Genomic DNA, 25,127 nt, shown 5'->3' with positions numbered 1-25,127 from the left:
GAGCAAGGACCACCTGATGAGCCTGCTCCTTCTTCAACGCCCAACAAATCTGACACCAGCATATTCACACAAAACATTAAACATGCAATTGCACAACAACAAGATGAAGAGATCTAACATGTTTCTTAGCTAGTTAGGAAGATGGTTTACATAGCAGCATGGCATCATAAAACAATTAGGTGCATGGAAAGCTATTAAACGACAACTTCTCCAGGAAACACCCTTACCAAAACTGCATGTTACGTTAGTCATAAAACTGGTAATTTCTAACCTGTTTTTCCTGAAGCCTTGGTATTTTAGAATATTTAAAGATTTCTTTTCCAACTGCTTTCACTTTTAAACACTGGTATTTAGATAATATAAGTTACATTTTCTTAAGGAAATTTAATATCCAAGTCAAATGAAAATTTTGAATGCAAAGGGAAAATATGAAGCACACTACTGGAACAGTTGTTGTTGCCTATGTTTACAATTTTGCTGGGAATTTAAAAAAAACCCTTGCTTGTTTGGTCAGAATGTTAGGCAGGAATGAGCCCCACTTGACAGATCTACGGATCTTGGTCACCATCTATTTTTAATTCTAAAAGTCACTGAGTGATACTGTTTAAAACACAGAACAAATGGGAGTAGAATAGAAAAGAGCATTTACCCAGATGAGTTCGTTTTGAGAAATGAGAGAGGAACAAGGCATGCTGTTACAAACACTTCATTCTGTTATCTCTTTCAGACATTCATCTGTTTCTAGTGCACAGCTGAGTATTTTACAAAATCTCCTCACTTCAGAAAGTTGCTGCAGAACCTTCTTGCTCTAATAGTTAGAAAACACCTTTTAATATCCAGGCTGAAGTGATTTATACCCAGATAATATACATTTGTTCTTGTCCCACTGTTAGCCACGATTTTAAAATCATTAGTTTCCACTCTACAGTATATGGATTTCAGAAGGTTCATAAACTACTTCTGAGATTTTTAAAGTGTCATGAAGCAAAGTAGGCCAACAGGCTATGATTTGCTCTGACAGTGCTACATAACGTGTAGCATCACCTTTATAAAAAGTTTAGGAAACCAAATAAAGTAAAAATCACTGGCTCAAACAATTCTTTTCCCTCTTGTTCTTAGCCCTTCCATGTGTATTTAGTCAGCAGACACAGACATCTTATCAGCCTTCCTTTCTACATTAAACTAATCAAGTTTTCCTAGTTTTCTCCTTGCAAGAAATGTCACTGGTTTTCCTTTTCACAGCTACTGCCATCTCAGTTAGAATTGGACATCAGTGTCCACAATCCCACAAGAACTATCACAGTGCATCCTGTAATTATGTCAACATTGCCTTAAATCAGCTGCAAATACGTGCCAGAATCACATATGTCCTCTTCACAGCTACATTACACCGCCATCCCATTGCCATCCTTTGGTGAACAGGTATACTCAGGTCCTCTCTTCACTCACGGAATCACAGAATGGATACGATTGGAAGGGACCACTGGAGATCACATGGTCCAACCTCCCCACTCAAGCACGGTCCCCTACAGCAGGTTACTCAAGACTGTGACTCAACAGCTTTTTAATATCTCCACTTACTTTTACCCATCCTCAATTGCACAGCCTTTCATCCTGCGCCAGTGAGTCCATGACACCACTGTCACCTCGCTCCTCAAGGCTGACAAATGTGAAGTGTCAGCTTGGAAATGACTGTTGGTGAGCCACCTGATGATGCCTCACCAACTGATGAATCCAATCAAATACAAATGCCTGGCATGAACTAAATACAAGTGACTGTGGCTGGTAAGCCATCTGCATGTTTGGACTATTCTGGACTATATTTTTCTAGTATAATGGCCATGAATTACAATTTCAAGCTTTTTACTTTAATGATGTTCTAATATAACTTCATCAGTAATAGGAAGGTTAAATACTTAGACACAGCAACCAAGTAATAATTAACTTTCTTTGAGGAACATAAAGCTACAAGGATGAATAATTTTAATGGAAGGGCTAATACTTCTCCCATGGAACTAATCTTAAAACTTTGAATTAACTCTTTAAGAAACTGCACTGAACATCTCTAAAGTATATGCACTCAATGCATAACAGTTCTATAGTGTTCAAATAAGTCTTAGCCAAGCTGAAAACACCTGTGGGAAATCTGATTTTGAAACATGAAGTCTATATCAGAGATAAGACTCATTTATGATTTTTAGGCTCATAGGTAACTTTCTCGCACTATCTCTAGGTTAAAAACTTTTCTGTGGCTCAATTCTGTGTTTTTGATAACTTCCTCCTCTTGCCAAAGGTTAAAACACCTTTCTTTTTCAAGATCATTACTAAGTCTAGCTTCAAAGCTGACTTTAACTTCATGTGAATTTTTCATCCAGAGATTATTTACTGTCAATTTAAACAAAGCAAATTAGAAATTTATACTATGGCACTGAGTTGCCATAGTATAAATTATAAATGGGTTTAAATTAAAAGTTTAAATCCCACGTCATCTCAACTTTCCCACACAGATAGTTCTTGAGCTCCTTATTTTGAACTTTGGCTACATATTGGTTGTGTCTACGCAGATAAATTTAGCAGTGCCAGGAAGCATTCCCAGGCTTTGAAACTCAACTGTCTACACTATTAAATTGTTAGAATTGTCCCCCAGCATGTGTCACAGGAGTGGTTGTAGTCTGTTCTATCTAACAATCTTCCAAAATATTGCCAGGGCACAGTTTGCAAGTTAGGACATGCCAGGAATGGTTCCCAACAGGCAGTATGAGTCCAGTGACCCAGTTTCAGAAGGTAAAAAAATGCAATACAATGGACACTGGCCAGTGTGCCAGCTGACTCTGCAGCAGAGGGTGGTTCTGGACATGCTTAATTTGCAGGTACAGGCATAGCAACTGCATCCCTCTGCTGGGCGCTGGCAAGCTGAAATGGCTCGGTATGGAAATGTCTCTCCAAGAGGCACAGAGGTGTTTATGGAGGTGTTTCATGCCTACACACTGTCATCTGGGCAAAACAACCCTCTCCAAGGCTCTTGCCCCCATCAACAGACTAAGCTTCATACAGCTGAGGAGCATTCACCCTTCTGCAGCCACTCCAGAAGCCTGCTATTCCAGAAGAAGAGGCAAAAGGTCAGACAGGAGAAGCAGACACTGTTCCTAACCCACTTCTCCCTACTAAAATCTTCCCTGATCTTAAGGGACCTTGTCCTATTTTATTCACACTTCTGCTGCACACAAAGCTCATCACAACAAATAAACTATTGTAGGTTGCAAAGGTACAGTCTAGCACGGCAATACAATACACATCCTGGCCACACTAATTGTATGAGATCACCCACCTTATTCCATCAACTTCTGCAAAGTAAAGCACGTGACTTTTGACTTTTAGCAGTAAACAACCTCCCAAGGTTTCACAAATAGCTTTTTCTAAACCTCTCAACTCAGAATATTTGTCTTTGACCTTGCAAGCACAGCCAGCCTAGCTTTCTTCTCTATAAACTTTTCCTTTCTGAAAGATAACCAGAAAAATAAGGAAAGTGGAATGTGTGACAACTCATCAACTGTTTGTAATAATTTATTTCAAACCGTTTATTCAGTAGATCTCTCTACTGATGCACTCTCAATTACTTGATTGAATAATATTCTCTGAAATAACACATGATGTGCTTGTGTCAAAGAGGCTCTCCACAGAGGCCATCAGCTACCTTTTAAAATCAATGAAATTCATAAATTTGCATCTGGCTTCTCAAGGAGAAAATAAAGGAACCTTTTCCCCTGGTAAGTATGACCTTCTCATTCTAAGGCCAGCTTGTTTCAAGTCTTCTGCATCTCTGAATGCCAATGTGAAGATGGATAATATCTTTCTTAGAATAGACAGATTTTGAAGTCTATTATATTCCCCTTTTTAAGGATTCTAGCCATAATTCCCTCTTAGTAATTGGGAGCTGCACACTGTTCCACACAGTAATGCATATTCTAGCTATTCACTGTCATGCTGCCACTGCATTTTTAACAATGCTGATAGCAACCGATGTTATCGAGTTCTGCAGACTTTCCAGGCTATAGCCTTGTTCACATCTCTTTCTTCATTTTGCCATTTCTGAGCAAAAATGTTTTTATTTTTTCCTTTGTGATGCCTTAGTACTGTGACCCTGCCATTCCTCACAGCCGGATCTTGTTAGTTTTCAAATATTGAGTCCACACTGTCTGATCATACCACAGATTTTCTGTTCTGATATGTTTGCTGTCTTTATGTTTGCAAGATCAAAGCTAATGCTGTTTATACCACAGTACTAAAAAGGTTCATTTCTCAAACAGTAAAATAACCTTCATGTTTGAAATCTAGCTGCCTTTTCCTCCATGCCTTTTTACTGCTGAAAATATCCATATGTTACCACTCTTTCTGGCTTCATTTTGCCATATAGTAATTTTCTTCATTACACTTTTAGATGGAATTTTTGAAAGAACTCGGCAGCAGCTGAGTATCCTATGCCACTGATGCCCCTTCAGGTGCAAGAAAGTAGAGCTGCACTGACATCAACCACTTTCCCAAACCCCACTCCCATTTCTCTTTCCCAGCTATATCCAAGTTCTCAGCTCCCCACATTTCAATAGGTGATATACTCCTCTTCGAAATTCTCTCCCAATTTCTTTCTCCCCTTCTCGCTTCCCTCACATATATACTTTTTCCCAGTGAAATGGAATTTGTTCTTAAATTGCCCAGATAACTTTATGCATTTCCTTCTGTATCTTACTATTCTGTTATCTTATTGTTTTTCAAACCGTGGACCATAGCCCCAGGTTGTTCATAAAAGGCAATTGGGAGAGTTATAAGACACTGAAATTTTTATTACACTCTAAACCAAAAGAAAGTATCTCTTTTCCATTCCCAAAACACCTTTATCCTTCAAAACCAAGTTTTGCTATCAAAATCTCAAATCACTCATACAAATAAAAGATACACACTTTTTACATGATACATTTTAGACAGGTTCCCTCTGGGATCAAGACTGATGTGGCTGTGTGATTTTGAGCCTGATGACCAATTTCAACCAAATTTGACTGATGCTACAAGTCTCCAAAATACTGAACTCCTGCAAGTTTTGTGAAAAAGCTGGTTCCTGGACAGAGCAGAAAGAATCCCAATTTCCCACCAGTGGAAAGACAGGAATAGTTTATCCTTTAACAAATGTAGATGGCAACTTCAGGACATCAAACCAAAAGACAAACAGCTTTCTGCCAGGCATAGCACATGCTATGCCTCTGTCAACTGCATAGATGAAGACCCTGTGAGGAACTGGGAGAGTTTAGCTACCAAAGGCATGAGATGACAATATGCAAGGGAGAACTTTTGGTATTGTGGGCACAGGATATTTGGGGACAGAAATGACTTAGAGAGGACACACTGGGCACTGCATTTTCCCCTCAATTCTATTGTCCACAAGATATACCTTTTACCTTCAATTTTATAGCCAAAGCATGAAATACACTAAAATGTTTAATTCAAAGTAACGAAACTGAAAAGCATGTACAGCCCCATCACTCATTTCACCCACAACTTCCTACTAAAACCTCCAGTTCATCTTTCCAACCTACTCAGCTAACCTTTGGACTACTATCAGGACATGAGAACTTCCTGAGCTGGAATGGTAGTACTCATCACAGCCACTGGGACAGCAGCAGAGCAGAGGCTGCCATGGGGCATTCCCAGGCAAGGAAGAGGGAGGCTCTGGGGATCTCTATGAAGTGCAGTGGGAAGCTTTTGTTTGGAGCTGAACAGACAGAAAATCATACTGGCAGCATGATCTTCTCTGGGAAAAAGAAGCATATGCACCAGGCCTGCTTGAATTAGATGTCCTTATAGGCTTGATGAGACAGTCTGTTGGCAAGGAGAGCCTTTCTCCTTCCTCCCTGCCTGCCTGTACAGCTTCAGCATCCCATTTCCCCAAAATGCAGAGGCAATCATCATTTTACCATGGTCCTGATTTTTCAGAATTTTCTACCTGATGGTCTGACCAACACCCACTACTGCGCAGAGACCACTAAACATCCTGTCACCTCACCCTGGGGGTAGTAAGCGGGGTATTTATGCTCTTATTAAAGTCAGCATTGGTACTGAAACTCAGCTCAAAACATCCTCAATGTCCCTGGACTTGTCTTCCTCTCCTTTTCGTCTCCGATGTGCCTCCTGCTTTATAACTGGGCACACAGTGGCAACAAAAGCTGGCAGCAGTGTTTGTTAAGGTCCTTTGCTTCTGGTGAGTTAGTAAAGACAATTAACAAATGAAAAATGAAACTTAGAAGGTTACAAATGTACATACCTCATGGCTAATGCAAATTTGTGTAACTTCAGCTTCCAAACACAGCATTTGTCAAGTTAAGGAGCACTGCATGACTTGAAATCTCCCCCTGTAGGTCCTCATATGCCATCATCTGTCAATTTTTAATCTTCTTCTGAATAGCAAGAAAATTCATCCTTTTAGATCTTCTTCTTTCATTTATTTAAATCAGTTCTGAGATCCTTTCTACTTTATACTTGAAAGGGATTCTTGAAAGATGTTTGACCTAGACAGAACAGGCATAGGAACCACTGTGGGCAAAGGCAGTCCCATTTTTTGCATACACATTTAGGAATGACGTTGGACTTCTTAAGTGCAGCACTGCAGTGAGAGCTGACATGCAGATGTCCATCTACCAAAGTCTCTCATTTCTCTTCTAAATAACTGTTTCCTGTAACACATAATTTTCATAATTCTCTCATCAATAGGACACCTCCTATATTTTTTGAAGCTGGAACTGAACCTGACAGTGGACACAAAGAATAACAAGAAGTGCTTCTACAGGTATAACAACCAGAAAAAGAAGGTCAAAGAAGGTGTACCGCTCCAATCAGCAATTCTGTAAAACTGGTAACAACAGACAAGGAGACAGCTGAGGTACTCCACAATTTTGTTTTTGCCTCAGTCTTCAACAGCAACCTCTGTTCCCACACCTCTCAAGCCAGTGTACTGCAGAATGGGGATTGGGGAAGTACAGTGCTTCCCACTGTAAGTACGGATCAGGTTCATGACCTCCTGAGGAACCTGAATACACATAAGTCTACGGGACCTGATGGGATGCATCCCTGAGTCCTGAGGGAATTGTCTAACTCTCCGTGATATTTAAAAAGTCACGGCAGCCAGGTGAAGCCCCAGGTGACTGGAAAAAATGGCAATATTGTACTCACCTTTAAAAAGAGTAGGAAGGAGGACCCTGGGAACTACCTACCTGTCAGCCTTACCTCTGTGCCTAGGAATATCATAAAACAGATCCTCCCACAAGTTATGCGAAGGCATATGGAGAACAGGGAGGTGACTCTGGGCAGCCAGCACAGCTTCACCAAGGGCAAGTCCTGCCTGACCAAACTAGTGGCCTTCTACAATGGAGTGACTACATCAGTGGACAAGGGCAAGGCTACAGATGTCATTTATCTGGCCTTCTTTAAAGCCTTTGACATAGTTCCCCACAACTCTCTAAACTGGGTTCTGCCCCCTGCTCTGCTCTGTGGAGACCTGACCTGGAGTGCTGCATCCAGCTCTGGGGCCCCCAGCACAGAAGGACATGACCTGTTGGAGTAAGTCCAGAGGAGGGCCACCAGTTGGATGGAGCACCTCTCCTATGAGGAAAGGCTGAGAGAATTGGGATTGTTCAGCCTGAAGATGAGAAGGCTTTGGGGTGACTTAATTGTGGCCTTCCAGCATGTGAAGGGAGCTTACGAGAAATATGGAGAGAAACTTCTTATAAGGACAAGGGGGAAAGGCTTCAAACTGAAAGACGATAGGTTTAGATCAGATGTTAGCAAGAAATTATTTACCGAGAAGGTAGTCAGGCACTGGAACAGGTTGCCCAGAGAAGTTGTGGATGCCCCATCCCTTGGAGTGTTCAAAGCCAGGTCAATGGAATTAGCAATCCTTAACTCAATTTATTAAACAAATAATTTTTGTACCACCTGCAAAGTTCAGCAGCCATAAATGTAAGTTACTCTCTCAACAAATTGTTAAGGTCACTGAGACTACAAACAAGATCCTTGTCTGATTCCACTAGACACCCTGCTCAAACTCTGGTGCTAGGCTGGGTTTTTTCCTAGCTTTCTTGAATTTACCCCTATACCAAGATCTAACAAACAGCAGTAACAAAGGCTCCAAGAGCATCAAGGTCAAGCCTCTTAAGACTCTTATATAAAAGTCACCTGGTCCTGCAGACAGCACTGCACACAGCTGCAATGAAGAATTCCATCTTTTCATTCTGAAACAATTCCCTGTTTTAAGTGAACCTTTAACTGTAGCATGTAATAACCTCTCATAGCTTCAAAGAATTGTCAATTGAGTAATAGGAAACAAGTTTTAAAAACAAGCCCAGGGAAAGCCTGGGAAACCACAGAAAGTCTGACACTTGTACCACATAAATTGGTAGAACTGTGAAGGAAACAGTGTATGTCAGCACATGTACAAACATGGCATATTTGTGTGATGAAAGGAAGTGAGTAAGATAGGACCAACACACCTCTTTTAAGTAATTTTTTCACAAAATTATTAGAGTTCTCCCAAGATGTAAAAAACAACAAGTAGCTTTGGAATTTTTGTTAACAAAGTCTACTTGGATTTCCAAAAAACATTTGATGAATCTGTCATTCATCAGTCTTAAAAGCCCTAACCTCCCAGAGGATAAAAATAAATGTCCTTGTAAGGATAAATAATTGGAAACAGATGGTAGGAAAATACTGTCAATTTTTCAAGTGGAGAGAGGTCAGTGCTGGAGTCCTGCAGGGATCTGTGCTGGAACTTGGGAGCTACTCACTTATTTATAAATGAGCTGGAAAACAGGGTAAATGGTGAGGTGACAAAGTTTGCTGCTGATACTCATTCAGGGTAGCTAAGATAAGGGCTGACTATGAAGAAAAACCTGACAACATCGAGTGACTAGGAAATAAAAAGGCAAATTAAAGTCAGTGTAGATAAACAAATATGAAGAAATTTCTTTGAAGGGAAAAAACCTAACTACACAAAATTAGATGCTCCAAGGTGACTATTACCACTTCAGGACTGAGATCTTAGGGTTATAATAGGTAGTTCTGCAAAAACATCATCCCATTGTTCACTAATAGGGAAGAAGGGAGTCTTAGTAACTACTAGGAAAGGAACAAAGAACGAAAGAGAGAATATTATTAAGTTACTATATGAATGGCTGGTTTGTCAGTCTTGAATATCATGTGTAGTTCTGGTCCCACCACCTCTGAAAGATACAATAGATTGGAAATGGTCATAGGCAGGGCAGCAGGGATGATCACAAATATGGTACAACCTAACAACTGAGGTCTGACCAAGAACCCAACGGTCTCAAAAACAGGTAACTGAGGGGATACAGCAAAGGTGTAATCAGAGCCAGCACAGGGAATGCATCTACAAGTCCCCTGTTCATGGCTTCTTCAAGTACGATAGCTGAGGGGATCAAATGAAATGAGCAGGCAAAAGGTTTAAAACACAAAAAAATCACTACTGAATCTTCACACAGCACATATTAAGCTGTGGAACTCCTTGCTCTGGGGCACTGTAAATGATGAAAGTTTACACAGGTTAAAAAGCAACCCAAGTCTCAACAAAACAAATATCAGCAAGAGCTTTTAAATGCCAAGATCCATCTGAGGAAATCCCAGAGTACAAGTGCTGGAGAACAGAAAGTACTGAGCGTAAAGTGAGTTTTAGCTGCTCTGATGCTTCTGTGGGTCCACGTTACAGACCACTGTCAGAGATCACTGGACTAGATGGACCTGTGGTTAGCCAAAGCACAGAGGTTTCATGTTTGACTGTCTTCTTCCTGTGGGCATGGGATGATTCTTCCTGTAGGATTTCATCCTACTTGTCCATGGGACACTTCTATGTCTTTGTTTTGCTTTCTCTACTTCTTTCTTGTAACATGTAACATCCTAGTAAAGAAAAAAGTAATGACAAATGTCTAATAATGGAAAAAATCACAATGACAGAACTGAAGTGTTTAATTTACTTAACTTGTAAAAGAATAAATCTCAACAATTATCTCTATTTGTGAGGTTTCTTGCAACCCTTGGATGTGGGGTAATAAAGAACAATAATATCTAATTTCTAATGTTTTCACCAAGTGTTTCTGTTCATGCAGCTGCTCAAATTTAAATGTACATCCAAGTGTTTGTACATATGATCTTGCAATTGCAGAAGGGGAGTCTAGGGGATGGAGAACGAGGCTGCCAACACTGGCTCTCAAAGCATCAAGTGTACCCTGACAGCATTAGGCACACACAACAAAACAAGCAGACTAAGTCATGGCCAAATTATAAGGTCATCTAATGTATGTTGTACTCACATACACAAAGGAAATAGCTTTTTTCCTAGGATTTTTCTTCTTAATCATGTCATAAACATGTCTAGTCATAGACATGATTAGACAGCAACAAGGAATGAAAATGCATGTGTCCAACATACTGTTTATCTTTTTCTTATTTAAAAAACACCTCTTCAAAACAAGAGCTATATCATGCTGACAATTTATAATGACTCATGCAGGACAGAATGTGATCAAAATCTTCTTTTTAAAGAAATGAGTTCCTAAGATTTTATTTGCAATCCTAAACTAAGCATGATCCCACGTCAGAACCCTGATTCTAAGAAGATTTAAATTACATCAGTTTTAAGTATTATATGATCTAACCGAATGCTAACACTATGAAGGTACATAATAGCAAGCAAAATCAGAGCTATACTCGTATAATTGTTTATTTTACTACTTCAGGTTCAATTTTGTTCCTGTACTACACAGAACTATTTGCATATGTAGATGACATTACTGTATTGTTTTTTGTGAAACAAGTGTCTTAATATTACTATTGTCGATTACTTATGCTCTCAAAACAGTAAAATAGTAACAGAAGTAGGTCATGTAGCTTATAGAAAACCTACCATTATAACTGTCTTGTCCTGCACATTGTACTCTAAGTTTTCCTTCTTTCCCACCACTGTTTTCTTCTTCAAGGGGTGAATCCCAAACTAATATGGACTTTATGGTAGTTTTCTCTCCCTTTGAGGAAACTTTTTTAGGTAATACAGAAGTGAACAGTCAAGTAAATGCTGAATTAAGGTAAAACATTCAGCAGACAACAAAGTCAGGCTCTTTCAACACCCAACATTGTTCTAGTTCTTCCAGGGCATTCACATACAAATTGGGAAAGATGACCAATAACCACTTGGCTATACACATACTCCCTTACTGTTTTAATTTGGGGGGGAAGCAAGTCTGAGAAATGATCCTTCTGCTGATACAAAACTCATTTTATTAACTTTTAATGCCAACAGTGCATCTACTAGATTTGGAGATGACAAAAATTCTGGGTTGCTTTGCCTGAAAACATATCTTCAGTGTCGCACCTGCACATGTGCAGCATGGTACAGACTGGTTGAGCTCCAGTAGGTCAGCTGCATGCAGTGGTTTCTTAACATTATTATTCACCTGTAGAGAAATGCAGCAAAGGAATCAGATTCATTTTATCTACCTTGCACTAGTGTCTGTTGGCAGGAAGAAGTGGAACCATATAAATAGAACATCATTATCTCTGATGTTGGAAAGTGCAAGGGATTTGGAAATTGTGCTGTCCTACTGCATACTGGACGTGAACAAAATAGGCTGAAATGCACCAAAGCAGTGAATATTCATGCCACCTTTTAGCAGCAGAGCCATAAGGAGAGGAGACAGCTGAAAGCAGAAGTCCTTAATGAAGCAGAGGAGACATCAGCAGTGCAAAGATGAAACAGTCTGCCCTGCCTGGAGCCAAGTGACATGACTGTGTACAATTAACCAGACCATATCAGAAGGCATGCCACTGAATAGACAAGAGTAGCCACCAGTATCAAAGGGGATTCCCAATGAAGAAATAAGGAACCCAAACCCAAACTCACGGAAACTGGGGAAAAATCTACCCCCCTCAAATGACTGAAGATCAATCCCCAAGTGATAAAAAAAGAAATTATAAGGAAATTTCAGTGACAGAAACAGCATATATATAATAACACACACAAAAGCATCACAGAAAGAAATGGTTAAAGCAGTTTCATACAAACCAGGGATTTCCACTAAGTCTTATGGACTAGGTGGCAAACTGAGTAATGCTGAAGCTGTTCAGCAAAAAAACTCAAAAGAATTATTGCTCAGAAAACTGAAATGAATGTAGGTCAATTGAAGGGACTGAAAAAGTGATTGTGAGCCCATTTGGGAGACATTTTGCTCAGTTTCCCTAACAGCTTATTCCTGCAAACCAAAACTTAACAATTTCAGGGTTTTATCAGGAGGATATGTAAAAGGTATGCTTTGATTTTAGCCTTTTTCTTCCCAAATGATGGAAGAATTGATATTTTCTGTCTTGCCAAAACTGCTTTTATTACTATCTCAACTCTACAGATCATTCTTTTCTCCTCCTTATCCTCCCAGCTGCACACAAATCACCAGTTCTCTACTAACTCAGAGGGAATGCTGTGCTGGAAATGCAAAAAGGGATGTCCTGGTGTTCTCCCTCTGTCTTATCATATCCTTTCCCCAGGGAGACACGGGATGTTCTGGGGAAAGTCAAACGAATTCAGATCTTCTGAGACAAAATTAGCAACTGAAATTAATTTTTTCTTAACACTCTTATACAGCGGGAAATAAACCTTATGAGCAAACAAAACAGACCCCAACTAAAACTCGTGAATGCCACATTCAACGACCTCGGCTGCCCTTCCAATTCGCCAGTAAAAAACCTCGCCAACCCCTCCCACTGAGCCGAAGTGGGCTCTGCCTTGCCCAGGTGGAAACGTGGGCTCGGGACTAGCCTTCAACAGGCTGGCAGCTGCCTTCACCCCCCGTCGCTTGCTCCAAGTGTCCCCACTGCCATTTTCTCCTGACCTTTCCAGCAGACCACGCGCTGGAGGATAGCCGGCCGCTGCCGCCCGCCCGCCCGGGAGCGGTGTGATGCTCACGGGTCGGTTCACAGACCCAAACCGGACGGTTCCTTCGGGCACCCTCGGAGGGCTGCGAGGAGCTGCGGTCTGAGCCCGGTTCGGCCCACGCCCGGTCCTCAGGAGGGCAGCAGGGCCGCCCAGGGCAGCACCGGCACCGCTCTGCAACGCTGCCGGGGTGTCCCGGCACCCCCGGAATCCCCTCCCCGACCTACCCCGCCGGGGCACCCCTGCCCGCCCGCAGCTCCTCTACCCCCTCCTGGCCCGGGCCGCAAGTTTCTCTGGAGCCGCCCGTGTCCCGCGGGGCCGGGCCGGACCGGGCCGGGCCGGGCAGGACGGCGCGGAGCCCCCCAGCGCCGGGGCCGCTGCCCCCACTCACCCGAGGTCAGCTGCATCCAGGCACAGATCTTGTAGACGGTGGCTGTGTTGCAGAAGAAGAAGAGGATGAAGCAGACGATGCAGGCGATGATGAGCATCATCGAGAGCCCGATGAAGAAGGATGCAGCTTTGAAGGCTCCCGAGGGCAGGCTGGAGAAGTCCGTGAAGCTGCCCCGGCAGGTGAGTTCCCGGCTGAAGCCGTTGCCGATGCAGTAGTGGAAGAGCCCGAAGTAGCCCGCCTGCGGGGTGTCCACGCCGTCCCCGATCCAGTACGGCTGGATGAAGCACACCACGTTGACGATGGCAAAGCAGATGGTGAAGATGGCCCAGAGCACGCCGATGGCCCGCGAGTTCCGCACGTAGTTGGTGTGGTAGATCTTGGCCGCCTCCTGAGCCGGGAGCATCCCCGCTGCTGCTGCTCCTGACGAGCCTGCTCCTGTCGCCGCCGTCCCTGCAGCCGCTCCGGGCATCCTCTCCGAGAAGGTCCCCCCTCCCCTTCCTCCTCCTCCTCCTCCTCCTCCTCCTCCGCCGCCTCCCCGCTCGCTCCGCTCGACGCGACGCGCTCCGCCGCCGCCGCTGCGTGCGAGAGCCGGCGAGCCCCTCTGCCGGGCTTCAGCGGCTCCGCGCCAGCGCCAGCAGCAGCGGCGGCAGCACCGACACCGCCCGCCGCCGCCTATCGGGGCGCAGCGCAGCGCCGCCGGCCGCCGCGCACCGCCCGCCCCGCAGCCCGCCCTCCGCCGCCGGGCGCCACCCGCACACCGCACACCGCACACCGCCCGCCGCGGGCGTCCCGCCGCCCTGCGCCACCGCGGCGGGACGGGCAAGGCTGAGGCGCCGTTTCCCGAGGGGCAGCCAGGGGCGAGGGTCCGCCGGTGTCCTATCCCCGAGCGGGCAGGGCCAGCCCTGCGTGCGGCAGGGGCGCTGCGGCCGCGACCCTCCCCTCAGCCCCGCAGCCCGCGGGCGCCTCTCCCGGCCGGGGCAGCGGCTGCCGGGTGGAGGCGCTCCCGACGCCGCTCAGCGAAGCGCGTCCAGGGAGACGCGTTCAGGCAGCGAATTTTAAAGTTTAGAACCTGTGTGTGGTGTTCCCGTCCCCGCACAAAACATCATCACCTCTCCAGCCGGGGGCGGCACCTGCTGGGTCCCCTGCGGCGGGGGAGCGGCGGCGTCTGCCCTGGCGCTGGGAGAGCCCGGAGACGCTCGTCTCCCGCCTGAAGGAAACCTCCTCGGGGCAGAGCTTGGAGCCCGGGGGAGGCAGGAATCACCAGGGGCTGTTCCCCGCCTCAGGGGAGGATGGCAGCCGCGGAGAACACCGCTGTGCGAGCGCGGCGCAGCCCTGGGGCCGCGGTGGCGGCTCCCGGCGTGGGCGCGGGGCGAGGCGACACCGTGGAGAGAGAGGAGCAGCTCCGCTCCAGCCGAGTGCCCGCGGCCTGGCTCCCGGTGCGCCGAGCGTGCTGGCATGCAGCAGTGATTAGCATACATTAACGGGCAATTAGCATCTGGTAATAATCGTTCCTGTGTCAGTGACACTCGGATTCGCAGTCCCCGACCTGTGCGCTGAGCCCGAGCTCACAGCGGTAAGCGATGGCACAGCCGGAGCCCAGCGAGGCTGGGCAGAGCTGAGCGGTCCGGCTGCCGAGCGGTGCCGGCAGGGGCCGCGCTCAGTTAAATACTGGCGCTCCGCAGCGCCGGGAGGAGCAGGGGAAGGAGAGAGACTCCCGTTGAAATGACTCCTGGCATTCCTTAAAAATTTTCCTCTGTTTCAGGCAAAGTTTGATTTCTGTCTCACGACTGCAAGTAAGCAGGCGCAGCCCAATGCAGCGGCACACCAGCACTTCCCAAGTTTCCAGGAAAGGTGTTTAGGAAGGGGCAGCACCCGCTGACAGTTTTAGGCCCCCCGTGCTCGTGTCTGGGGACAGTGACAGCTTGGAAAGCTGTGGGCAAAGAGCAGGAGTACGAGGATAGCGGTTTCCGTGCAGTCAGGCTGCAGGGGCACTGCCCTCGGAGAGTAGTGGGGTGGCACACGTGGTGTGGGTACACTTAGACACAGGTAGCATAGGCAGTGTGGACCCCAAATACTCACATTGCCTCTTTCATAGGCAAGTGGGTCCAAGCATGCAAAGTACAGGTAAAATTCCTGGCGATTTGGTTCCACTGAGTGTGCTCTGTCCAATGCTGGTGGAGGTGCCCACAAATGCTCTGCTGCATGTCATGCTCCTGCTGCAGCTGCTGCATGTGACTGGAATGCTCATATGTGGCCTTCGGGGAATAACTGAACTTATTCCAGCCTCAAGCACCAGGAGGAGTGGTGGTTCTTCTGTGCTCAGTTCTGTTTTCTTCAGGCTGAGGCTAGCTGGACACCAAGGCTCTGTACAGCATGCCTCTCTTCCCTGACCTCTAAAAAGCTGTGGAGCATGGAGGTGGAGACAATACAAACCAGACACAGAAGGCAGGACGGAGGCCTGAAGTGGCCCAGGACAATTTAGGAATGGAGGTTGGAGGGAAGGCTGGACAAGAAGTTCTGAGAGATCTAAAAGAGATGAGGTAGTGGGGAAGGAATTTGGGCTAAATAGGAGGTTTAGGGGTAGTGGATCTGTACATGTGCACACATCCAAGAAATATTAACCTGGGAAATTATGTTGCAGGAAGAAGAGATAGGGACTTGGGAAGGAACTGGGAGAGGAGAAAGAAGTTGTTTGTAGAAGAAATGGGCCAATGAAGCTGAGGAGGACAAAATACTAAGACTGGAAAAGAAGCTGGGGAACAAGGCTCAGACCCTAGGGATAGGTAAATGTGGGAGCCAGTCTGGGCAAGAACAGGAAAGGCCAGAAGGAGGGGAAGAAACTAGGATTCTGCTGACAAGCTGAGAAACAAGACCTGTGTCAATATTTTGGTCGTTCTAGTATATTCTCTCTGGTCTATGGCACCAAAAGAGCACAGATTTCATGTGGGCTCTAGGTGATACCCATGAGTCCTTCAGTTCACTGCATTGAAAATGGAGGAGCGGCATTGAAAATGGGGAAGTGGTACTAGACATCTGGGTTTTGGGGCATCTGAATCACTCTGATTGTGTCCCTCTCTAGAGCTTTGAATCCTCTAGTCTCAATTTTTGGTATGGAAGTTTCTTGGGAATTCCTGAAGACAGACTCTGGAGGTATTTTTATGGTTCTTACCACAGTTATACATGTGCTTCACTGCATTAGAAAATACAATGTCTCCATGAAATAGAAGGTTGGCATATTCTGGACAGAAGAGTTAAAAGGCAGCTGAGACATCATTTCTCAAAGCAGAGCTCCCATGGATTTTGGTTGCAGCAGTTCTGAAAATGAGGCCTCAGAAGGAGTCATACCAAGATGCTGCTCATCTATAAAAATTTTAAGCATCTTGCCTAGCATCACAGAAGAATTCTGTAGCAGAAGCAGGGATAGGCCCCAGTTCTTCAGGACATCTTTCATCATCTTAATCCTCAGATTTTCCTTTCTCTCCAACAACCCTCTTGTACCTCCACTGTTTTTCTCCCTCAGAATCAGCTGGGTCCCTGCCCTGTGGTTGTCACCTTGTCTCATCTAAAAAAGTCGGAGTCTTAAGCTAGGATTTTCGGCAAAAGCTTCTTCAACAGGTGAAACAGCATTCTCATCACCCTGATCTGTCTGGACAGCAGCTGTTGTCTCCCGCACCTGATAAGGCAGGATCCTGTTTACCAATTAGCATGTGAGCGTTGCGATGCAAAACAAAGAGGATGTAAATGAAGTGGCAGAGACAGCTCTTTTTTTGGCACGTCCTCTTCAGTACTGAATTCTCCAACCATAATATTGTTTTTAAAAACATTTGTATGTGTGTGTGTGTGGTTAAAAATAGACAAGTTCAAAGAGAATTTATATAGCCTTTAAAAGTACAATTGTGTACCAGATTGGCCTGGACCATACTGCCGACCACAGAGGTGCTAATTTTTTGTATATATATATATCATTACACAAAACACAAAATAAAAGCTTGTTATTTGGTTAATGGTTCTAATCACAACATTTCTGTTTGGAACTTGTCAGTTATTTACAGTGGTGGAGCAGTGGTTGAGAACTGTTTATATATTTAGTTTGGGGGGAGAGGCTGTGTGTTGTGCCAGGAAACGCTTAGATACTGTGGGTAAGAAGAACAGATTAATTCAGATGCTGGGTCGTGGGCAATATCTAGCAAGAAATGCACATCTGGGAATTTATTGATATTCACGTGGTGGGAAATTAAGAGCAAGACAGAGGGGGGAAGGAGTGAATGTATGGTTGGAGAGGAGTTTTCAAGAAAGAAGACTTATACAAAAAAGAAAGAAGCCTGTGAGAACGGAATGGGGTAGTAGGAAGTTATGTGTTAATGAATAAATACCAATAAAGGTGTCTGACAATGAATGATAAGTTTTGGTGACAGTTGAGGGAACTGGGAAAAACTGTTCAGCACATGAAAACAAGCTCACACAGGCAAACTTTCATGAGAGGGAGATGCCCCTGCTCAGACACATGACTGTCTCTTGCCAACCCCTCTGAGCACTTTCTCCCATACAACCCTCTTAAGACGCTGCTCTGCCTCAGAGGCTTTTTTTCCTGGTAGACAGAGGGATCTAGGCTGTCAGGAGGTTTTTCATATCTATTGCTGTGTGAAGGGTACATGAACTGCTCCACTTCTCTGAGACTTTCCTCCCAGCTTTCTGTGGTGTCACTCACATGTACGTGGGGCATCCAAAACAGAAGCTGAAAAAGCAAAAGGGTTCTTCTCTACTCCCTGTTTTCCAGCATTCAGTGTGAGCTGGAGCTTGGACAACGCTGAAGGCCAAGCAGGATTTTTTGTGCCATTTCACTGGTGATTGAGATAACCTGTGCATATTTTAGGCTTGATTACAGCCTAAGTGCTGGTAGGCAGCATCTTAAGGCATGCGTCAGTCCAGATGAGTTTTTCCCTTGTCCTGTCAGGGCTGCAAACAGTCCCTGGTGTGCTTGCCCAGAGCAGCAGGGTGATTGCCTTCAAGCAACCCCAGTGTGCAGCTCTGTCACCGTGGCAACCCACAGCTTCACCACTGGTGAGCACTTGCTGTCTATCAAAAAGCATTAACTTTTACATTATGTCTTTTTTTTTATTATAGTTTCTGCACATTTTGGCTTTCTTTTCTCCTGGGATTCATCTGCACTGGTGAAATGTTCCTTCTTGTGTAGCAGGAAAGGGCATTTCTTTCTATTTCTGTTGTGTTAATGACTGTGGGAGAGGCACAGCAAAGGACTGGCTAGAATTGCTGTTACCAGTGTCACTGAAACTGCTGCTGCAGTCACTGTTTCAGCCAGAAATGGTCCAATTTAGGCCTACTTTAAAAATTAGAAGATTTGCCCCATTCCTCTTCAATTTAGTCCTGCTGTTGGTGGTGATAGCGGAGGGGGAGTCCCATAGGGCATCCATAAAGCAGAGCAGAGCTTGGGAAAGCACAGTGTGGCCACGCTGGAGCCACATCTCCAGCAGGCTGCAGGACTCGATATCCCAAAGCACTGAGGAATGGGGTGCAATTATCAGAAAAAAAAGTCATGTATTCCAAAGTCTACCCTGAACCAACGTGCTTGGCTGCAAATGACAGAAGTCCACTTCAGTATACACAGCTGGGGCACTTGGGAGAGTGGTGGTCAGGCAAGGATCAGTAGCTGCCAGGAGAGGAAAAGGATTTGAGGAAAGTGAGAAGTACCTGGGCTGTGTGTGGAAGCAAAGACTAAAAGGAAGAAAAGATCCCACCAGCCTTGAAAAGAAAGAAAAGCACAGGAGAGGGATTTAAGTAGCAGGTTTCCCAGCAGAAGACTGGACTTCATTGAGCCCAGGGTAGGTTCACCTGCAAAAAAGCGGGATGAACAGTGGCTGTTGAAGGGAAAAGCAGGTGGGATGAACCTGATGAAGTAAGTATAGGGAAAGTGAGAACATAGTTATTAAGATCCATGGCAAGGAAGAAGAGATCTTAATGCACCATGACACATGACTCAGCTAAGACCTGCTTCAGCTTCCTTCCTGCAGCCTCTCGAACTTGGAGGAGTTGCAGAATGACTCTGAAACACATTGTCTAGAAGAAAACATTTTATAGGGCACTTGGGAGCTAAACTTTGTAGTCCACCAAGAAATGCTTCCTCTTGAGGTCCACTAAGCTCTCTTACAATGCCGAGGGCATTCCACATGGCCCAGTGCAGCTGCTAGGGCATTTCTGAGAGAGTCATCTCATCTCACCCCCAACAGCAGGCACCCAGTGCAGGGCTCTGCCTCACTACCATAGCCTGCTTATCAGTGCTGCTAATTAACCCAGACAGAGCTTGCAGGTGGCTTGCTGTGTTGTGCCGTTCAGAGACACCAGCAGAGACTCCCGAAATGACAGAAATCTTGCCTGTCTTGCTGCAGCAGCTTTGCCAGAGGATCGGTAGATTTAATACAAAAGGTGCTGTGACATACTGTGTTGCAGGCAATATACTCTACATCTTCAAAGAAAGCCATACAGTTAAGGCTGGTGTCTAGACACGTTTTTCATATAACCAAAGTGTAGTTAAGTTATGTCTCCTAGACTGGAATTCATATAAAGAAGGACTTGTTTTTCTCTGGACCAGCCCAGTCCAAGATAAGTACATAAACTCTTCTGCCAACAAGATGCATTTTAGTTTTTCTTTCTGGAGCCCCAAGCATCGTGTAGGTGGCTGTAACTTTACTACCATGAATATTCAGTCATTTGAATAAGGACTACATGATGCTAAACATAACTTTGATGAGGCTCTCAAAAATTGTACCTGCCAGTGGTGAAGTCCCCTTCTTTGCCTTTAACAAGGTAAAATTACTGCAGTCAGGATGTGACTTACAATGTTTTCAGGTAATTTTTTTCACAGTGGAGAATGACTAAAAATATTTTACCTCACACCGGCTTAAAAAATGATGCTTTAAATAGATTAACATTCTAATCTATTTAAATATATATTACATTTATTTCCAAATATTTTTTCCTGAGAGGTTAAGCAACAGACCATCAAGGATGTAGCAAGAGGACCTTCTGATCTCCAGTAAGTCAGAAGCTGGCCAGTTACTTTACCCTAGCGACAAGCCAATTAGGATGCTGCACAGTGTTTCTGCTTGCTTCTAATTTTAGACCTGTACAGCAGGGAGGCAAAAGTAGGTGATATTAACTCCTCTGGCATTGATCTGCTAGAATCATAGTCCTCCTGCAATCTAATATATTTTCATGTAAAGCAGGAAAATTACCACTCCTCTAGTGTAGATACTAGGGACTATGCAGACCTTTCTAACACACAGGGCCTGATCAATACTCAGATAGAGGAATCTGCAAGGGAGGCTTGGGAGCTGCAGTGAGTGATTTTGATGCTGTGCAAGATGATATTCCAGCATAAAGTGAGCATTACACAACATGCCACAACTAAGTCTGCTGTTTCCAGGAGGATTTTTGGTAAAATGTTTAAATGTACCTAAGTGACCCACCAGTAAATCAGCATCTTGACCTGGAGCAGACTGTGGAAGGCGATTAAATGGAGAAAGTATGGAATTTCTCTCTTTGAGAGAATCTCTGTGGCATAATGCAGTGCCATTCAGGGATATCACAGCTACCCCAAGCAGTATGGTCACATTAGCAAGATGCTAATGTGATTAATTAGCCTTGATGACAAGCAAGTTATACTAACCTGGGCACAGCTTAAGTACTTAAATGCTTTAGTCTCCAGAGTGCTTGCAGCTCACTTAGGTTAATATAATCTAGTGACTTAATAAGCATATAACCTATGTCACTGTTCAAGCCATTAATAAGAGTATTGAGTAACACCAAACCCAAGGCAGACTGCTGTGGAACTGGTAAAGATACAGACATTCAATATCTTGGTGAGCTATGAGTAGCTGCTCTTTTAGTGTTCCTTGCCACCTACCTATGTATTCACCTTCCAGGAGCTTCACCTAAACAAGGTTTTCTCGTCTGGATATGAAAATATTACTTAAGAGGGCATTAAAAGCCTTAAAGGAGTCAAGATATAGGGTACCTGTATCTTTGCCTTTATCTACTAATGCAAGTTATCCTGTATTAGAGCAGAATAAATTAAATTTTACAAGATCTTTCCTTGATAAATCCATCTTAGGTGTTACTCATCTTGGTTTTATCTTCCATGTATTCAAAAAAAACCCATTGTTCGTTCCCATATTACTCTAGGAATTAAAGCTTACTGATTTGTAACTTCTTCAGTTGTATGCTCCCCGTTCATACTCCTCTGTCATCCCTTTCTAAACACAGACTCTACATTTGTCTTTTATAATCTTCCTAATATTCTAAACTTGTCATCTCCCATGTACACCGTGATATTGTCTCAGCCTCTTGTCTTGTAAGATTTGCCATTCCCTCAGTAGTTTGCACGGTCTTCCCTGATCAGCAAACCCATCTTTGTGGTCTTAAACCTATTCCAATCCCACACCTGGAGTTTTACCTCTTTATAGTGAAGATAATGGCATTAACCATATGATCAGATTTAATACCCACGAGGAAGCAAAAAACAATCCCACCAAGTTTCAGCACTCATGTCATCCATTATAAATTTTCTCTTTCCACTGAGAAATAAAAGAACACTTTATGTAGTCTTTTGGTCCTTCCCCTGATTCTAACAGACTTCTGGAATGTCTCCTTGTTTTTAGCCCCAGGCAGTCATTTGAATAAATGTTTACTTCACATGTACTGCAGAAATCATCTTTGGCCCCAAAAATGTCTCTAAACTAATTTTTCATCTTAATGGTGGTACCAAGGTAAACAGCTGTTAAGTAGAGCCAACACTTGAATAGCTCTGAAAAAAAGTATCAAGACTTTCGCAGTAGGAAAAAGGCAATTTTACACATTCTGCATAAAATAAGTGTGTACAATGATGGGCAAAATAGATGAAGATGGCCACTAACAAGAACAGGCTAATGAAACCAAAGAGCGTAAACAGTGGGAGTTCACACAGTATACGCTTTATCCAACATAGTGCTGGCCAGCTAGGTGGCAATAGAGGGGAAGGGGGATAGCATTCTGATTCTGTTGAAGAACGTGATAATGTATTTTATAGTATCTTTTCCAAAATTTTCTAAATTACTTGGATGGGCTCATTACAATGTGTACTGAAAACCTTTTGAAAGACAATGAAAACAATCAAAACCAACATTGGAGCAATATTTAGCCACATACCCAGTGGATCATTGTTGGATACAATTTTAATTAGTAGCTTCATTATCTGTAGGAGGCAATAAACATTACATTAATGAAACTTACAGGAGAGACTAACTCATTATAATCACAACTAATAGCAGAAAAATTTAAGGGGAAATTATGTGAATGAAAATGTCAGAAGTCATCATCTGGGGAAAACCACAAGTTAATATAGCTGGTAAAAGTAAGAATCTCCATAACAGAGGAGAAAACGGTGTAGAGCAGTGTATTAGGAGAGAGGCAGTTATTTATACTGAATAGAGTTGTGAGAATAATTGATTTTTCTGTTTGGTGGCCAAACTGAAAATAAATTAGGGAAAACTAATATCCAGTCAGATACATTACTCGCTTTTCACACATTTTTACCATTTATTAACACTAAACACAGATCAATTTTAGAATGAAACAGTATTAGATAACAAAACCAAGACCATTTAATTTTGAAAATATTGCAACAGAGCACTTCTGGTTTGGTTTTTTTCCCTTGATACTATTACTCAAAATGAATTTCTCAGCATGTAAATTGATTTTTGATTCATAATGTGTCTTTTTGAGAAATTACTACAATAGACTCATTTGCAAAACACAGGTTGTAACAATTTCACCCAGAACGCCTTGCCTCCACACCAAAAACTTGGTCTTTAGGTTACGTATTTAGGAAAACATCTCGCAGTTTGGGAGCTCCCCTTGGCAAACTACAAATCCCATTTGGTCTTATGAAAGACCAGTAGAAGTCATCATGGGCTGGAGGCCCCGTCCTGACAGCACTGCCTTGGTCCTTGCCAGACACCAGGGATGGAGAAGATGGGAGAAGGTGGTCAAGGGCCCTCAGCATCATGCAGCTCTTCCCTGCTATACCATGAAGATTTTTAGCATAGGGCCATGGAGGATGGCTCTTTGCAGAGGTCCATGGTGGGCAGAGGCCAGAGGTGGTGCTGACTTTCAGCCTACAGCACCTTTGTCCCTCCCTTACCACAGGAAATGCCACCCCCAAGGAGATGTAAAGGGTTGGTGTGCCTGGGATGGGGAGACCCAGAAGAGGGAGGCTGCCCTCAGGCTTTGGCTGTGTCAAATGTTATAGCTCATAAATGAAAACAATTCGGAGTAAAAAAATAATGTGGTTGTTTCCTTTCCAGTGCTCCTTACTCTGCCTGCCCTGAGGGGCCCCAGAGCTAAGGACGGTAACTTGTCAGAAGCTAAATGTGGGTCTTGAAATCAAGATGCTACACTGAAATGTGAGGTCTGTTTTGCAGATTTACTTGTCCAGAAAAGTGTCTAGGACAGCCTGTGACAAGACCCCAAAGAAGATTTAGAATATCATAGAATGGTAATTATCTGTCTACATTCAGCTCCCAGGTATTAGATTTTGTTGCACGTTTGTCTAATGGATGTGAGAAGTGCAATATATCAGATGGTATCTTCTTCCCACATAAAGACCTTGATCAAGTTACTTCTTGCTCTTTGAAAAAGACAAGCTGCCAGAGATGCCAAAGATACAGATCACTGTAATATGCACTTCCCAGATGTTGGATTACTCGCCTGTCTCACTTTTGAACCTTTGCCAATTTATAAATAGTACTTTGACTTTTGAGGTGGAAGAAACATCTAGGCTGGCTCACAGCATCATTAACTAGGAAATACAGAATGAATGACAGAAAGCATGAAGCATCTGGCCCAGGACCAGCTGAGCTGTTTGGTAACATGGTGTATGCTCCAGGACCTGCTCAGGCCTGGGACTCCATCTCAGAAAGGCTAAAATGTTCTTCCTTCCCAGTGCAGCCCTGCAGCAGGAGTCTGATCATCAGTGCTTTTGTTCAGCTGATTGACCTATCATGACCTATGAATATCTTCAGTCCTGTTTATCCTAATGCATTGTCCCAGTGTTCACAGGCACAACTGCAATCTCTGTGTAGGAGTAGGTTAACCTTTGTCTGACTCTGTTAAAACAAGTCGTGTAGAACCTCATCTCTGTCAAAAGCAGCCAGAATCTTGTCACTGGCTGCAATAGGGTTGGTTTGTTTGTTGTTGGTTTTGTTGGTTCCCCCCCACCCCTGCGATATGTACTCAGTTTATAAAGCAATCCAGAAATCTCATCATGATTTACTATTCTACTACTGTGTGAAGTTTTGCAGACTTTCTAAAAAACAAACAAACAAACAAAAAACCACCAAAACAAAACAAAAACCCAACCAACCAAAAAAAAAAAGGAAGACCAATACTAGGCCAAGCACTCATCACTGCAGAACTTTTCAGAGGTACCTTCTATTAAACATTCTGCTTAAGAAATACCCCATAAAACATAACACTTAATTTTTAATCCACTTAGTACTTACAATATTGATATTGGACAGTGTTAATTTTTAAATCAAAACACAACACAATAGGAGGTCAAAGGCTGAATGGAACTCTCACTCTGACACACTAATCTGACAAAACCCCATTTCCCATTCCTTTGCTAGGAATCACTGTTACATTGACTGACCCATGATTTGCTGGCCATCCATTTAGCATGATTAAAAAATGCCACAGCAGTTTTAAACA

The 25,127-nt window shown here is 43.8% G+C and overlaps 1 protein-coding gene across 4 annotated transcripts in view; it reads right to left on the bottom strand.

Moving 5' to 3' along the window:
• The window catches only part of LHFPL3 (LHFPL tetraspan subfamily member 3), a 246,487-nt gene extending 232,641 nt beyond the window's left edge, over positions 1 to 13,846 (bottom strand). For all 4 annotated transcript variants that reach the window (XM_050323650.1, XM_050323651.1, XM_050323649.1 and 1 more), the window contains exon 1: positions 13,365 to 13,846. In XM_050323650.1, the coding sequence (XP_050179607.1) occupies positions 13,365 to 13,833 (469 nt within the window). In that variant the 5' untranslated portion in view covers positions 13,834 to 13,846. The remainder of the gene's footprint in view (positions 1 to 13,364) is intronic.
• Between the last annotated feature and the right edge of the window lie 11,281 nt (positions 13,847 to 25,127).

Source organism: Myiozetetes cayanensis, unplaced genomic scaffold (genome assembly GCF_022539395.1).
Source record: "Myiozetetes cayanensis isolate MyiCay16 unplaced genomic scaffold, myiCay2020 scf3, whole genome shotgun sequence".
NCBI classification, from domain to species: domain Eukaryota; kingdom Metazoa; phylum Chordata; class Aves; order Passeriformes; family Tyrannidae; genus Myiozetetes; species Myiozetetes cayanensis.
This window is presented reverse-complemented; position numbering and strand designations above follow the sequence as displayed.